Here is a 17,538-nt window from a genome sequence, read left to right as displayed (position 1 = left end):
ACACACACACACATGCGGTCACACACGCAACCAGACACATGGACTTGCAGCATCCGAGGGTTTCTTAATAGTGTGTCTGGTTCCACTGCGAGCAAGAATTGTGAAATATTGGCATGGTATGAGCCAACAGCTACAGCGGTCCACTATGTTATGACAGCTATTTAAACTTATTTCAGTTCTCTTCCGTGTGCCCTCTCATCCAGACAATCCCCCCCCCCCCCCATACACGCAGGTGTGCACTGTACATAACCTCCTATCAAACAAGGTGGTTCTGTACCAAACATGGGCTCCAAAATACCACTCTTTGGGCTTTTATGACTTATTGTGTTTATTTTGTTTGCTGGGCACAATCCTAAGGTCCCATTCAATTATGTGCTTATAAAGGCAACATGCTCAACCATGCAATTTGTATATAAAAAAACCCCTAACTTTTACTCAAATTAATCATAACAATAATAATGATTACTACTGTCTTTGAAAAACATGACATGCAGAACAATGTCTCTTTTACCAACTATGGTTAAAAAGAGCTGTGGCTTTATCGGAGGTGGTGGTGGTGGTACCTCTGTTCCTCCTCGGGTAACGTATAGATGCGCGTCACCTAATTTGTCCCTGTAGACTGTCTGGAGAGCTTAGCAGCCCTTGGCTATGGCGTGTTTGGCTTCGAAAGCTGGGCCCCAAATACCATATACAGAATCAGAGGGACTCCTCTTGGGCTGAACGTCAGTGGAGGGGTTGTGTAAAGGAGGCTACCTGGGGTTTCACCTCCACTTCTGGCACAGGGACGCTTGTGAGGACCTGCAGGCACGGCTGCTGTTTGTACAGCGTGTGACATCTGGAGTCTTTCACAGATGACCCTCCCTCCCTGCACAAACCTGAGCCGTTTAGGGTGCAGCCCAGGGGACACGGCACCAGGCAGCACAGGCCGCCCCTCCCTGTTTCCATTGCTCTTTACCCAGCCCATTAAATATTCCTGTACAGTGTGAGGTCTTTAATTTTTTTCTCTCCCCAATTGTACTTGGCCAATCACCCCGCTCTCTGAGGCCGTCCCGGTCGCTGCTCCACCCCCCTCTGCCAATCCGGGGAGGGCTGCAGACTACCACATGCCTCTTCCGATACATGTGGAGTCGCCAGCCACTTCTTTTCTCCTGACAGTGAGGAGTTTCGCCAGGAGGACGTAACGCGTGGGAGGATCACGCTATTCCCCCCAGTTCCCCCTCCCTCCCCCTGAACAGACGCCCCGGCCGACCAGAGGAGGCGCTAGTGCAGCGACCAGGATACATACCCACATCGGGCTTCCCACCCGCAGACACGGCCAATTGTGTCTGTAGGGATGCCTGACCAAGCCGGAGGTAACACGGGGATTTGAACCAGCGATCCCCGTGTTGGTATGCAACGGAATAGGCCGCTACGCTGCCCGGACGCCCGTAATCCTTTCCGTAGGTCCAAATACACAATGAAAAACCTCCAACACATCCATTTCCACATGAGCTGTTGATCTAGCGTCGTGTATTTTTTCAAGATGGCGGAATAACTTCTCTAATAATAACTTCAATAGCTTGAACCATCCATCCATCCATTATCCGAACCGCTTATCCTGCTCTCAGGGTCGCGGGGATGCTGGAGCCTATCCCAGCATTCACTGGGCGGCAGGCGGGGAGACACCCTGGACAGGCCGCCAGGCCATCACACAGGGCCACAGCTTGAACCCAATCCACCCATTATGAAAGGCTTATATTCAATCACAACTCCCCAATGATGAGAATGTGTTGCAAAACATGCTGGGAAGCAAACAGTGGTTTTTTTGCCCAGCCACAAAGCCTAGCAAAGCTTAGCATGTGGCACATGTATGTGACAGTAAAACTGACAGGCGCCAGAGCAATAGACACACTCACACAGATCCTCATGCTCGGTATTGTAGGTAGATATGTTGTCGTCTCTCAAAATATAGGAACTGCACACTCGGCTCACAGTCGAGTTTGCGTTTACTAAGGGGATGTGTATTGCTACCCATATATATGTTTCAACAGCTAGTCAATATGGAGATGAGATACTACTTTCCAGCAGAGGATGTACTTCTTCCGCCAGCTGAAGAAGTTCAACCTGCCTCGGGAACTGTTGACTCAGTTCTACACTCAATAATCCAGTCTGTCCTCTGCACATCCATCTCTGTCTGGCTTGGATCGGCCACCAAACAGGACAGGGACAGACTACAACGGACAGTTAGGTCTGCAGAGATAATCACTGGTGCCAACCTGCCCTCCATTCAGGACTCACACACCTCCAGACTCAGGAAACGGGCAGACAACATCACTGCAGACTCATCACACCCTGGTCACAACCTGTTCCAACTCCTCCCCTCTGGTAGGCGCTACAGAGCACTGTACCCAAAACAACCAGAAAGAAAAACAGTTTCTTTCCACGGGCTCATCCAGATGAACACTTCAAATTGTCAAATAAATCCAGCCATGTTGTATATATTGTACTGTACACTGCACGTATACTGGTACTCTGTCATGTCCATCTACCTCAGGCATGTATGTCAGTAACCTGCTGACATCTATTGCAGCATCTCTGATATATTCCCTGCACCACTGCACTTTACCACCTCTCATTTCACCTGCGTATAAGTCAGTCCTTGTGTGTATCTGAAGAGTGTTGTGTTGTGTGGTAGTGTTGTTATTCTATGTGAAGTACACTGAGAGAGCCACGAAACCGCAGTCCAATTCCATGTAGTGCAAACCCACATGGCCAGTAAACATGATTCTGATTCTATACATCACCGCTGGAGCTGACAGTGTTTGTACTGGCTGAAGCTGCTGGATGGACATCCAGAATATTCTCCATCAGCTCTGGTCTACCACCACCTCACCCAGCACTCAACACACCTCCGTCATTGTCTGTCTGTCTGTCTTTCTTTCTAGCTCTCTTTGTCTTTCTTTCTTTCTTTCTTTCTTTCTTTCTTTCTTTCTTTCTTTCTTTCTTTCTTTCTTTCTTTCGTTCGTTCGTTCTTTCTTTCTTTTTTCTTTCTTTTTTCTTTCTAGGTTCTTTCTTTTTCTCTCTAGGTTCTTTCTTTCTTTCTTTCTTTCTTTCTTTCTTTCTTTCTTTCTTTCTTTCTTTCGTTCGTTCGTTCTTTCGTTCGTTCTTTCTTTCTTTCTTTTTCTCTCTAGGTTCTTTCTTTTTCTCTCTAGGTTCTTTCTTTTTGTTCTTTCTTTCTTCTTTCTTTTCATTCTTTCTTTCTTTTTCTTTCGTTCTTTCTTTTTCTTCTTTCTTTCTTTCTTCTTTCTTTTTCTTTCTAGCTTTCTTTCTTTCCTTCTCTTTTGTTCTTTATATCTTTCTATTTCTCTTGCTTTCTCCTTCTTTCTTTCTTACAGTCAAGCAATATTTTTTGGTCTGGTTGGGAAATTTGTTGTGCAGTCAGGTAAAAAACCCAAAACAATAACAGACACACGAGGAGTAATGAGGGTAATCCATCCGTCCAGTAAACTTATGTAAAACACATGAAACATAGAAACATCAGGTCCGCCTGTTTGTAAAACACGTGAAACATAGAAACATCAGGTCCGCCTGTTTGTAAAACACGTGAAACATAGAAACATCAGGTCCGCCTGTTTGTAAAACACATGAAACAGAAACATCAGGTCCGCCTGTTTGTAAAACACATGAAACATAGAAACATCAGGTCCGCCTGTTTGTAAAACACGTGAAACAGAAACATCAGGTCCGCCTGTTTGTAAAACACATGAAACAGAAACATCTGGTCCACCTGTTTGTAAAACACATGAAACATAGAAACATCAGGTCCGCCTGTTTGTAAAACACGTGAAACAGAAACATCAGGTCCGCCTGTTTGTAAAACACGTGAAACGTGCAGAATGAAGCAGCTCTTTGCCGGGGTCTGTGGTTCAGCAGGGGCTTCGTACTCCATTGCTCTCATGTGTCTGACCCAAGGGTGGAGAACCATTATGTAATACGTGAGTTTAAACACCGATCCACTGTAGAGGAGCACACTTCCACTCACATCCACCCAGCCGGCAACACACGCCTACACACACAGGCACACAACCGCAGCCACATGCCAGACGTGCAGATGACCCAGCCCATAAAACCTTGTGCCTCACTTACACATTTGCAAACAAACAAACGCACACCCAAACATACACACATAAACCCCCATCACACAAACAACTTAACACGTAAACAAACACGTGATACCCCTGCCCAAACACTCACACACACAGTCATGCACAGCGGCCTACCCCGCACTAACACATTCCACATGCCTGCATTTACACACATAAATACACACTTTCACAATAAATCATGCACACACACATGCGCGCACACACACGTGCACACATATTGCGTAAGGACGAAGGAAGAAGGTGACTTCAGCTGAACTCTGCTGTTAACCTTTTTGCCTCTCTATTATTAGAGACAGACAACTACCGGTACAGTGCACAATAACAGGAGAGCCACAGCCACTCCGCCGGTGGAACATCACAATCACAACCAGAATCAGACACACGTCATGTGTCCTTTCATTACATCCCCCATCCCACAGCGGTGCAACACAAAGACAAAAACACACATCCAAAAACGACAAGAACTACAAGAACACACATATCCAAATGAACACATATACTAATAATAACTAAAAATAAATAAATAAATGAAATCACTGTCCAGGGGAACGAACGCCAGCCAGGGTGATTGTCAGCCGATCCAACGCCAGCTCTCCCAGCCAGAATCCTTCGACACACCTCCCCGCACTCTACACGGTGACACTAAAAACACAGTCAAGGCCAGGCGAGGCCTCCAGACTGTTGGTGTTATCGGAACTGCCGGTCTGCATGGGCTAGCAGTTAGCTTAGCCTGCCCCACTTCCGCGTCCTGTCAGACCACCCTCGGTGTTACCTCTTCAGGCACAGCTGCAGGCAGGGCCGTGGTCCCTGGGCCCACAGGATGCAGCAGACCAAGCTCCCCCGGCCGATCCAGCACCAGCTCTCCCAGCCATCAAACGAAGACAAATTTAGACGCAGATGTGGACAAAGACACTGCATGGACGGTACTGGATGAGGCTGCCGCAAACGTGAATTTGCACCGCCATCTTCATGTACCCTCTGCCTCATCTGCATCTCCATTTCTGATGAGTCAGTGACCAAATTGATTTAGACTGCCTGAAGTTGACCCCCCCCCCTTCAACTAAACAGCACCACGTTAGGGGACGTCTTGATGCATGCTCAATGATCCATCCATCCATCCATTACCCAAACCGCTTATCCTGCTTGCAGGGTCGCGGGGATGCTGGAGCCTATCCCAGCAGTCACTGGGCGGCAAGCGGGGAGACACCCTGGACAGGCCGCCAGGCCATCACAGGGCCCACACACACACACACACACCACACCTAGGGACAGTTTAGCAATGCTCAATCCAGGTAAGAAAATCAAAGAAGGTCTTATCAGTTCATCTGGATACAGCGTTTTACACAGTAGGGGATGTTATCTGAACCCCCCCCCCCAAAAAAACCCCAAAACCTTTTATCTGTGTCAGTGTATCAAATATTACTTCCTTGATAGGTTTCAGAAAATTTACTTCTGAAGTTCGCTGACTAGTCAAAAACCCCCTTGCTCTGTGTCTGTTAGCGTCTGTAACAGAGGACAGATGTGCAAATATGAAGTACATTCTCTCTCTCTCTCGCTCACTCCCTCTCTCAGTATCTCTGTCGCTCTATCTCTGTCTGTCTGTCTGTCTGTCTGTCTCTTCCTCTCTCTCTGTCGCTCTGTCTGTCTGTCTGTCTGTCTGTCTGTCTGTCTGTCTGTCTGTCTCTTCCTCTCTCTCTGTCGCGCTGTCTGTCTGTCTGTCTCTCTCTTCCTCTGTCTGTCTGTCTGTCTGTCTGTCTGTCTGTCTGTCTGTCTGTCTCTTCCTCTGTCTGTCTGTCTGTCTGTCTGTCTGTCTGTCTGTCTGTCTGTCTTTCTCTCTCTTCCTCCCCTCTCACTATCTCTGTCTCTCTTTTTCAGGAATGCAGTAGGCAATACAAGGTCAGTTATAGTTCTGACGTCAACTCAGAGCTAGGAATCTGTAAACTTTCTATTATGATATATACTTGGAAAAACACACACACACACACACACATACACACACGCGCACACACACACACACACACACACACACAAACACACACAATATATATATTCCAAAATGCAACTCAGCAGAATAGAGTGAAATATACATCACCATACCACTCCAAACATGAATGTTTAGGCAACACGTTGAATGTTTAGCTAAACAGTAAATGAAAGACGAGCTGTGTGTCAGGGTTTGTGTGTCAGAGTTCATGTGTATATGTGTGCATGTGCATGTGCATGCACATGTATGTATTTCATCCGCCCAGAGAAACGGACACCTGAGGGAGAGCCGTGGGCCTTTCTGTTTCGATCTCCAGGGATTACCATGCATCTCTCTGTCAACACGTGTGTGTGTGTGTGTGTGTGTGTGTGTGTGTGTGTGTGTGTGTGTGTGTGTGTGTGTGTGTGTGTGTGTGTGTGTGTGTTGTTGTGTATGGGTGTGTTGTTGTGTGTGGGAGTATGGGTGACCACCCATGATATCTACGATTGCCTGTTCCCTGTTAGCTAATCTCAGCTAACGCTTCATAATCAGCTAAACACACCCAGGCTATCTTCTTTTTTGGGGGGGGGGGGGGGCTCTGTGCTCATGGTGATGGGGCTGCTGATGGGTTAGCGGGGTGGGAGGGCAAAAAGAAGGAGAGAAGACACAAAACGCTGGGTTTGTCTATGTTAAATCACTCATACTTATCGCTTTTAATGTCCTTTCTTAGAAAAATAATCCTTACAGGGATTAAGGCACAGGATTCCTGTAGATTTGACTGATATGAGTTAGATATAGGCGGCACGGTGGTGCAGTGGTTAGCCCGGTCGCCTCACAGCGAGTAGGTCCTGGGTTCGAGCCCCCGGGGTAGTTCAACCTTGGTGGGTCATCCCGGGTCATTCTCTGTGTGGAGTTTGCATGTTCTTCCCCTTGTCTGAGTGGGTTTCCTCCCACAGTCCAAAGACATGTAGGTCAGGTGAATCGGCTGTACTAAATTGTCCGTGTGTGTGTGTGTGTGTGTGTGTGTGTGTGTGTGTGTGTGTGTGTGTGTGTGTGTGTGTGTGTGTGCGTGTGCGCGCGCGCGCGGGCTGTCCAGGGAGTCCCCCTGCCTGCCGCCCAATGACTGCTGGGATAGGCTCCAGCATCCCTGTGACCTTGAGTAGGATAAGCGGTTTGGATAATGGATGGATGGATAGTTAGATGTGTGTGTGAGAGAGAGAGAGAGAGAGAGAGAGAGAGAGAGAGAGAGAGAGAGACAAAAGCAGACCATATATTTGAAAACCGCAGGAAAAAGGAAGAATGCAAAAGAGAAGCCTACTTTATTCCACTGGCAACACGTTGTTTAGACCAGCCAACTGGTAAGGAAATTCTCTGACCATAGATTTAAATGCCCCATCCTCCCTTATTTGCCCCTTCCCACACATGCCTTTGTAACGCTTCGGTATCACTACCGGGGTTGTTTGCTGAGAGGTGTGCAGGTCCTGTTTTGTGGCTAACCAGGGACGTTCCTGATAAGATCAAGACCTCTCTAGGTGTGGAGGATTAACTGCATGATATATATCTATGGCCATGATGTGCCCTCTATGCAAATGTAGGCTTCACCGCTGACCTGAATGTAATCCTGAGTATAAGTACTCCCTGCAGGGGCTGGTTCAGAGACAGAGGTCTGATGAGGATTTGTTCGTATCTTCTCTCCATGCTGCATGGGGAAAATAAATACTCGTCATATAACCACACCTGAACCTGAGGTGAAGGCAGTTTCTTCCATGCAGCTGATGACAAAACAGCATAGACCTTCACTGATTTTATATATATTTATTTTTATCTAATCTATCCAATTTATTTTTTTATTTTTATTTTTTAGAAATCTGGATATAATGATTGCTTGAAGTTTTCTTTTTCTTCATACCCTGCAGGGGCCATAGTTAACGCCCGTGGCCCCTGCAGGGATTCAGTTTCCTGCTCGGCGACACCGAGCAGGGCGAACGCCTGCAGGTACGAGGGCTTAACTCCTGGGACCATGCGGCCTCATATGATGCCATGCTTCACATGGCATGTGAGGCATGTCCACGTGGTCTCAGGAGACAAAACCGGACTCTCCTACTTCACACTCTTTTACTGCATCGCCAGCTGTCCTAATCGCTGCACATTATGGCGTTTTACTTTTGAATCATGCCAGCCAATTAGGAAACCGTCCACTTTTAGATGAGCTTTTCAATTCAAAAAAATGATATGTACAAAAACACAACTCACCTTAATGGCTCTCAAGAGAAAATGAAGGGTTGTTGTTTATTACTTGGCAAACGTTTTTCAGTAATGAAGCAGGACAATACACATGGGGACACAGTTAAAAGCGCATTATGTACATTGCCGTATGGTACATCGACAAGACCACACACGCACACATGAACATGCACACGCACAACAATGACAGGCCTGACAGACTGGCTGGCTAACACACACACACATGCATGCACGTATGCACACACAAATCCAGTCAAAATAAAAGAGAGAAAACAGCGGCAGCGAATGCAAATGGTGGCGAATGAAAAAGTTGTGTATTTGTGTTTGTGTGTGCCAGGCTATGTACATACTGTATGTGTGCATTGAGACGGTATAGCTGATTGTATTTCCTCAACAGCGGCTGATTATAGCGACTGTGACTACCTGCACCTGCCGTTGCCCATCACAGCCTTGACGTTCTCACACACACACACACACACACACACACACACACACACACACACACACACACACACACACACACACACACACACACACGTGCGCAAAATCTACACGTATGGTTGTGTGTGTACTCTGTATCCCTACTCTCAGCTATTAGGGTTTTAGCCAGTGCTTAACATTGCATTATATACAAAATCATACACACACACAGACACACACATACACACACACACACACACACACCTCTACAAATAAATACAAATGTGTTTTTATTATTGTCACTGTGCGAGCTTAAAACTGTCTCAAAGTCAAGACTCAAAGCCAATACAATTTCAAATTTCTCTCCTTTATTCAAACACAAACACACAACTATAATTTATCCACAAGTCTTGACAGAGATGAGGAGACGCTCATGTTTCTCTTGCGGAGGTAGAAAAATATCCTGTCCCAAAAAAAACAGACACAAAAAAAACAACCAACAATGTTCAATGTGACATTTTAGCTTTAACACAACACATATAAGCATGAAAACATACGTGTATAATTTTGGACAACCCACTCGTGCCACCTTTCAGTGCAACATATGTTGACAAAAACATAAATGGACAGCAGACATATGTCGTGTGACAAACTACAGACAGAAGCGAACATGCCGTGTCCATTACGTGTTTACATTCATAGCTTCTGTGCAGCCTGAAAGCTGCACCATCGAAACCTGTGGGCAAAGATGGAAGCTGGGTCAAATAGGATTTCCAAAATCCTCATAGAAATGGTTTCACCCCCCCCTTTTTTTTCTTTTTTGGATCCCCCCCCCCTTTTTCTCCCAAATTGTACTCGGCCAATTACCCCACTCTTCTGAGCCGTCCCGGTCGCTGCTCCGCCCCCTCTGCCGATCGGGGGCGGGGCTGCAGACTACCACGTGCCTCCTCCGATACACGTGGAGTCACCAGCCGCTTCTTTTCACCTGACAGTGGGGAGTTTCGCCAGGGGGACGTAGCGCGTGGGAGGATCACGTTATTCCCCCCTCCCTCCTGAAGAGGTACCCCGGTCGACCAAAGGAGGCGCTAGTGCAGCGATCAGGACACACCCACATCCGGCTTCCCACCCGCAGCCACGGTGTCTGTAGGGACGCCCGACCAAGCCGGGGGTAACACGGGGATTCGTACCGACGATCCCCGTGTTGGTAGGCAACGGAATACCCTGCCACGCCACCCGGACGCCGTTTCATCCTCTTTGAAATGGTAAATGGGCGGGGTTTATGTACCACATAGGACAATACGATCTGTGCACAAGGCTTAAACAATCACAGCCCTGCCATTGGCGACTGGGCTGACTCTATGAATACACTGGTGACGTAAGCCTCATCAGTCAGGTACTCTGTGCAGGTTACAATATAAAAGAGAAAGGACACACACGCATACACACGCACACGCACACGCACAAAACGAAATATTATCCAAGTCCCGCTCCAACACAAGAATACCATTGCTTGTATCAAGGCTCAACATGGACATACACATGGCCGATATTCAGATTATTTGTACACAACACAACACATACAAACAAACATACCTGGACAAATCACATCTACTAGACTGCTAATTATTCACCTTCAAATTCTTCGCTCAGGCTCAGACATCAGGAGTAACCGAACACACATTACTTGAGTAACTATACACCGTATGCATTAATAGCACGGCTGGGGAGGTTGCAGTCAAAATGTGGCACCTCCTGCCCATTTCTGTCTGCCATGTCATTCATAATTTATTCAAAAATGTGTGTCTCATCCGATGATGAAATTTATGTTCACTTTCCCCCAACCAAATTCCTGGGTATTATAACTACTTGAGGTACAGGGCATCTGACTGCTTACTAGGAGTCAACTGCAGCTATTTACCCTTTGTATTTATGTTATTGCCCCCCCCCCCAATTGTATCCAGCCAATTAACCCACTCTTCTGAACCATCCCGGTCGCTGCTCTAGGGAGGGCTGCAGACTACCACGTGCCAGACTACCACGTGTGGAGTCGCCAGCTGCTTCTTTTCCCCTGACAGTGAGGGGTTTCGCCAGGGGGACGTAGCGCGTGGGAGGATCACGCTATTCCCCCCAGTTGCCCCTCCCCCCTGAACAGGCGCCCCCACCGACCAGAGGAGGCACTAATGCAGCGACCAGGATGCATAGCCACACCCGGCTTCCCACCCGCAGACACGGCCAACTGTGTCTGTAGGGACGCCCGACACCAAGCCGGCGGTAACACGGGGATTCGAACCACCGATCCCCGTGTTGGTAGGCAATGGAATAGACCACTACGCTACCTGGACGCCCCACCCTTTGTATTTTCCCCTACTATCATTTACTGACGTCCCCTGATGTTGCATCTGTTTCTCCCCAACCGTGCTCGATAGATGACGTCACAGCAGCAGTACTGACAATATAACATCATGTTAGAAGGCGACTAAACAGGGATGCTCAACAATCTAGCTAGCTTAAACACGGAGAGAAGAGAATGAAAGTAAAGCTATGACAGTCATGAGGTTTCGCCACAGATATCATCCGATACACAAACACACACGTAAACGATTAACAGCTATGACACTGACACAGCATGAAAAACAGGCATAAAAAAGAGCATTGTTATGTCCTGAGGTTGTTGTAAGTGAGCCTCAGTGGAAACCCACCGTTTAAAGGTCAGCCCTGGAGTGAAAGACGCAGTTTAAACCTTTCAATGTTGAATTTACTGCCGAATGGAGCGGTAAATTGTTCTGCTTCTCTAAATGTTTGTTTTTGTCCATTGAAATTCAAGTAGTGGCTTTAATGGGTTTAGAGCTGATTGAGTTTAGATACAGTCACACGAGTACAAATGTACACAGAAATTCGTTTGGCTTTCCACTCACTTCAATTGAAAACCAGGAAAAGGCAAATGAAAGCCCTTCACTTCCACTTTGGGGGCAAATCTTCTCTTCGCCTTTGCACCAGGTTGAAATTTGGTGATGTTTGACTGGTGAATTTGCACCAGCCAGCAGAAACACTTGCTTGCCCGTGCCGGCCTTTTCCAGCTTGGAAAAATCAATTGTCTTGGCTGTCTCCCATTGCCCTGTGTTGCACAATACTGCTCTTCCCAAGTAATTCAGGAAAAGTGAGACCCCGCATGGTGCCTCCTGCAGGACTGGAGTAGATGGTACGTTCATGGGTTTTCTTTTTGCTGCTAATGTACACTTCACGTTAGCATAGCAGTGGAGCGGATTGTCAGCAAAGCATGATGTCACATCGTTTCTGCACCGCCATGAGCAAAAAGAAATCATTATGGAAATTCAGATGTGTCTCGAGTTGCATTCCTCTAAGTCTCCAAGTGTTTGGGTTTGCGGCTGAGAAGCCCTCACTGTCTGAACGAGCCTCTTTGACACAAACATCTTGGTAGTTTCCCCGAGGTTGTTGACGAGTCCCCTGTTGACACCGTCAAGTCGCTTCGAGCTGCTTCCTTAAAATTCCCCTAAAAGCCCTTTAAAAGCCTCCTTTAACACAGATGTGAGAATAGGTGTCGCACACATTGTGTGACTTTGTCGTAAACCCAGCGATACAGGATCCTTGTCATAAGTTTGTGATTGGAAGCAGGCCTTGTACTGGCTGCACATTTTCAACCGAGTAGCCGACGTTACACATGATTTACATCAAATCCTGATTGGACACTTTAGACTTTTTAAGATACACAATGCATAAAGTTAGCCTGTCTGAGTCATGTTTTTATACAATCCAGACAAGCAAGCTGACACATCAGAAACACATAGAAATGTTTAAATAGACACTGACTTGTTTGAGCAAGTTAAAGGCGACGGAGGACGTCTATAACTGACTGGTAAAAGACTCGGCATCACACATTTAATCACTGACTTTCACTGATAACAGTCACAGACAAGCACACTTGTTTGGGCTGCAGTCCTAGAGGTGCACACGCGTGCGGACAAGCTCTGACTTCAGATTCCACTTGTAAAAATCAAACATGTTGGATGTGACGGCTCCATCTGATCAGAGGCTTGATTGGGAGATGAGGGATGCGACTCCTAATCCCCCGCACACTACAATATTACATGTGCTGACTGACGGCGGTGACCTGCCACATTTTGCGCACACAGGTGCAGACTCTCCATGACCTTGAAAAATCAGTCATCATGGCCAAATTAGGGTTATTTGAACCCGGCTTTACTTGTGTCTTTGTCAATGGCATTTCTGTGAAATCCTACCTCCAACAAAATCGCATGGGTAATATCAAGTGACAGAGTACAAGGGAGGGGTGAAGAGAGAAGAGTGGATGGGGTGGAGAAAAAATGCATTTTGCCAATTTTCTCACCAATGAGGATCATAATCTTTAAACAAAAAAAAAATTAAACATCTTGCAACAGCGTATATTTTTAGATGCACTTATTCACAAACATTTTAGGAGGAGTCGCAATTCCCCCCACTGAATCTACATAGATGGGATGCCTTAATGCGAGGCTAAAGGTTAGCCCAGGGAGTGAGTGAGTTAGAAGCAAGGTTTATGAGGTGCTTTGTATCTTAGAACGCGGGATTTTATTTGGGCATGAAGAGGATATCTGTCAGTACCGCAGACCCCATCCTCTCATTTAATTGGCATCACTTAACATCACTTTCTTCTTAAATTGAGCTCATAAAAATACTGTTAGACCCCTCAAGGGACCTGTAAAGGCATTCTGATACTGAATTATGGGATCACGGATCCATCCGTATTGCTTAACAGAGATAAAAATGCATTGGGGTGTTCACAGATTGCTTTTAACTGTAGCCAACAATAGCCAACTAAACTCTTTGGGTGGATTTGGGAGAAGCTGAGGCATGGTGATACTATAACATTGCTTCCTAACAGAATACAAGCCTCAGAAATGTTTGAACAAGTCCAATTTAATCCACTTATCTAAACCATGTATTTGTTAAGTGTAAACAAAAGTGAACGTTTGCCCTCTACCCTACTGGCCTGGGAAGTTGGAGTATCCACAACTTGACCAGTGACCCACTTGTCAAACCTTTAAGGCTGCAGCCACAATCAGATTTTCCTCATTGAATGCATGAATTAACAGGACATTTTGGAATGTGCATGCGAGCGTTGTCTTTAAAATACACATTTCTTTTAACTACTAGCCGGGGAACCAGACAAATGTGCGAGCTCATGTTTTACATTTGTTCTGGCATACACACCTGGCCACCCTGCCGTTCAGACAAATTTCCAGCCGACCTGGCCCGGGTCGGGCCAATCACAACCCTTTATGTAATATGGGGTGGGTTTGATACAATGACTACAGCCTTATTTTTGTTTTCCCCAACCGCATTCCGGGAACTCTTCCTCTCATTGGCTAGTACTTGTTGCCTCCGTTGGTTAGGGTTAACCAATCAGAGGCAGATTAGGGGTGGGTCTTCTCAGAATGCGGGTGGGGGAAAATGACTGACGTACAGAGGAACGCCGCTGGCTGCTGCTGATGTGGAATGGTCAGTTGAATCCGCTATCATGACAGTATTAAACAAAATGGACGGTATTTTTTCTCTAAAAGAATACAAACAACTGCATTTAAAGCTTTTGTTGTTTAGAAAGATGTGTTTGCTGTACTTCCGACAGGATTTGGTAAAAGCTTAAGCGCTACGTCACGTTGCTCTGTTTGGGTGCAGATCTCTCCAATTGCATCCAGAGGCTTTTTGGTCTGTGCCCGTTGATAACACCTTGGAAATCAGAAATGAACTGAGAGGGCCGTACTAATTAGCACTTGCAAATTCTTCTGGTTCCCAGGCCAATATGTTACAGTTATAACAACATCTGTTTGAACCGCCTCCATTCCTGAGTGATCAGATTATCAAGACTGTCTTTGTATCAGTCCTCAACATGGCTCTTTGATACTCACTGCACCATAAGTGGCTTTAGATACAAAGGTCTTACACCTGCTGACAACATGATGGCATTTCACATTTCATATAGGTAATACGTAGTCAGTTACAATGACCCCCCTTATCTGTTGTCCAATGGTGCTGTGCTATCTGGTCAAACAACAGAAGCCAAATTTCCCTCAGAGCTCCCATTTATGGAGCTGTCGGCCTGCCAGTCGGACAGAGAACGTGGGGTCACTTCAATAGCCCGGTTCCCAATGGAGGGGGTGGGCGGAGCCTGAGACAGAGAGCTCTCTGGGGTGCAGCTTTCTAGACTGCCTTTCCACCGTGACCCCCGGTGACGGTCCAACTTGTTGCTCCCCATGACACGATCCATCTCTTTGCCCTCCGTAGTCCTGCACGGGCGTTTGCTGTAGGTGTCATCTCCTCTCCTACCTCTCCCACATCTTGAGTTCCCCTTCCCCCTCAGACACAATATTTCCTGAAAGGCATGCCTGAAGTCGGGGCTGCGGCAGTAGATGAGTGGGTTAAAGGCCGAATTGGAGTAACCCAGCCAGTTGAGTAGTCTGAAGAGCAAGGTAATGTTGCCCAGGTCGAGGAAGGTCATTAGGATGTTGAGGATGAAGAAGGGCAACCAGCACAGGGTGAAGGTGCCCATAATGATGCCCAGAGTTTTCACGGCCTTGTGGTCCTTCAGGCAGAACTTCTGACGCTTTGTCGCCAAATATTTGCCTTCCCCTTTTTCGGCCTTTTGTCTGTTCTCTCCTACGTTGTGTTTTCTGTTTGCCCCTTCATTTGCTCTGTTCCTTCCTCCTCCTCTGCCTCCCTTTGCTGCTATTCCTTCTCCCACTGTGATGTCCCTGCCTGTTGGATTCTGGTTCTGCTGTCCATCACTTCCCGCTTGTCCTCCCATCCTTAATGTGTCCGTTGCATGTTGGTCATTGTGATCGTCCATCTGTGTGGTGTGATGCAAGTGATAGAAGCGGCCTTCCCGCCCCCTGATCTTCTTCAGCTGCTTGTGGGCCTCCTGAAAGACCCGGCTGTACAGGAACACCATCACCACCAGAGGTAAGTAGAAAGACACAATCGAGGAAGACACTGCATACGGTGCATTGGTATTGAAGTCGCAGCAGTACTCGTCGGCCAAGCAGCGGATGGCCTCTTCCTCTTTTGACACCCACCACTTCATATGGATGGGCAGGAAGGAGATGAGGAAGGCCACTCCCCATACCCCGAGGACTGCCCCGATGGCCCGACCCCTAGTCCGTATCCGGAGGAAAGACATGACAAGTTAAGTACACATAATTGTAAAAAAAAAAAAAAGAGTGTAGTGTTGATTTATAAACTGATTAATTGTGATGAGAGACTTCGCTTTAAGACCTCTCTCTGAATGTGTTTTGAAACAAATCCAACAACACGTCTGTATGCATCCTCAATAATCCAGGTAAGGAAACAACTGAGAGTTGAATCAGTTCATCTGGACATGTTTATTTATCAAAACGCTGTGTCCAGATGAACTGACTCAACTCTCTGTGATCTCCACACAGCACTTTAACTGAATTTCATCAGCGAAGAGCTTTAAAATGTGGAGTATCAAATCTTAAAAGGTGTGATCATGTTGGTAATCCAGGACATAATTCACCTGATAAACAAGTCAGAATAAGCATCACATTTATCAACTGGTTGATATGTGATCATATGGGGGGGGGGGGGTCCTGATTTCTCTAAGCTCTCCAGTAATAATTATGGAAAAAGGTGTCCCTCCTGTTCATTTATTTTACATGCGTGTTCCAGCTAAAATCACCACACCCCAAACGAATTTGTTGAAGGCACCTGGTTAGCAGTGTTGGGTAGCGGAGTGGTGAGGTGATGGCTAAGTAGCGGTCTAGAGCGATCACACACAGTGTCCCAATACTGGCTGTCACGCATAACACATCGGCTGCCGTCCACAGCTCACACATGAAGCTCCCGAAGTGCCAGGCGCCCAGCAAGATGTAGCTGGCACCAAAGGGGACCACAACCACACCCATGATGAGGTCAGCGATGGCCAGTGATGCAATGAAGAGGTTGGTGACAGTCTGTAGACGCTGGAACCGCAGGATAGCCGTGATAACCATCATGTTGCCTGGACAGTAGAGAAGATTGTAAGTCAAACTGTTAAAGACAGTTGGCGGTAATATCCAAAATCTTGTGATCCATCAACTATTTCATCATTCCATGAGTCAATAAATCAACTAATTTACTATAAGTAATATGAGCGTTACCAAAGACTATGGCCAGTACCAATATGGCCATAACAACACCAAGCAACACCAGCTCTGCATCGCTGTACTCCAGTGACCTCGTCCACTGGTGGGAGGGAAGCAGGGAGGAGTTGGTGAGCAGCGATTGGTTGGCCAGCGCTGACACAGCACTCACACTCTCCATCATCTGCTGTCATAACACACACTGTGAGACAACACAACATAACTTAGTTTTCGTCACATCTAGATAGGACACCGATCATTACTGCAAAATTGTTGAAATATCTGAAACAAAACGAGTATCGGTTCAACGATACTGGCCCGTGTAGTTGTTTGTGAATTATTTATTTCTGTATGAATCAGACTTATGGCTGACCACTTTCGGAGGTGGCTTGATCTGATTTTCTTGGGGCCATTTGTAGCTGGATTTTTGCACAGTTAAGCTCTTTTCAAACTTAATACGCAAGACGCATGCCGATCCCAAATGCAACAGAGATTATGGATTCCAATGATTCAAAACTGAGTTCCTTCCAAACCACGAGGCAAGGAGAAACAAAGAGGAGTCAATTATATACATATCCAGCTAACTATACTAACTGATGATTACTTTATATTG

At 46.5% G+C, this 17,538-nt stretch overlaps 1 protein-coding gene across 1 annotated transcript; it reads right to left on the bottom strand.

Annotated features, from left to right (window-relative positions):
• Window positions 1–14,833: 14,833 nt before the first annotated feature.
• Window positions 14,834–17,106, bottom strand: LOC130116393 (beta-2 adrenergic receptor-like). The gene is made up of 3 exons (XM_056284309.1): window positions 16,944–17,106; window positions 16,513–16,804; window positions 14,834–15,938 (listed from the first exon to the last, which is right to left on the bottom strand). The coding sequence occupies exons 1-3, from the start codon at window positions 17,104–17,106 to the stop codon at window positions 14,834–14,836; spliced, it is 1,560 nt and encodes a 519-aa protein (XP_056140284.1).
• Between the last annotated feature and the right edge of the window lie 432 nt (window positions 17,107–17,538).

Source organism: Lampris incognitus, chromosome 8, assembly GCF_029633865.1.
Source record: "Lampris incognitus isolate fLamInc1 chromosome 8, fLamInc1.hap2, whole genome shotgun sequence".
NCBI lineage: Eukaryota > Metazoa > Chordata > Actinopteri > Lampriformes > Lampridae > Lampris > Lampris incognitus.
Note: the sequence above shows the minus strand (reverse complement) of the source record. Positions and strands in the feature narration are given on the sequence as shown.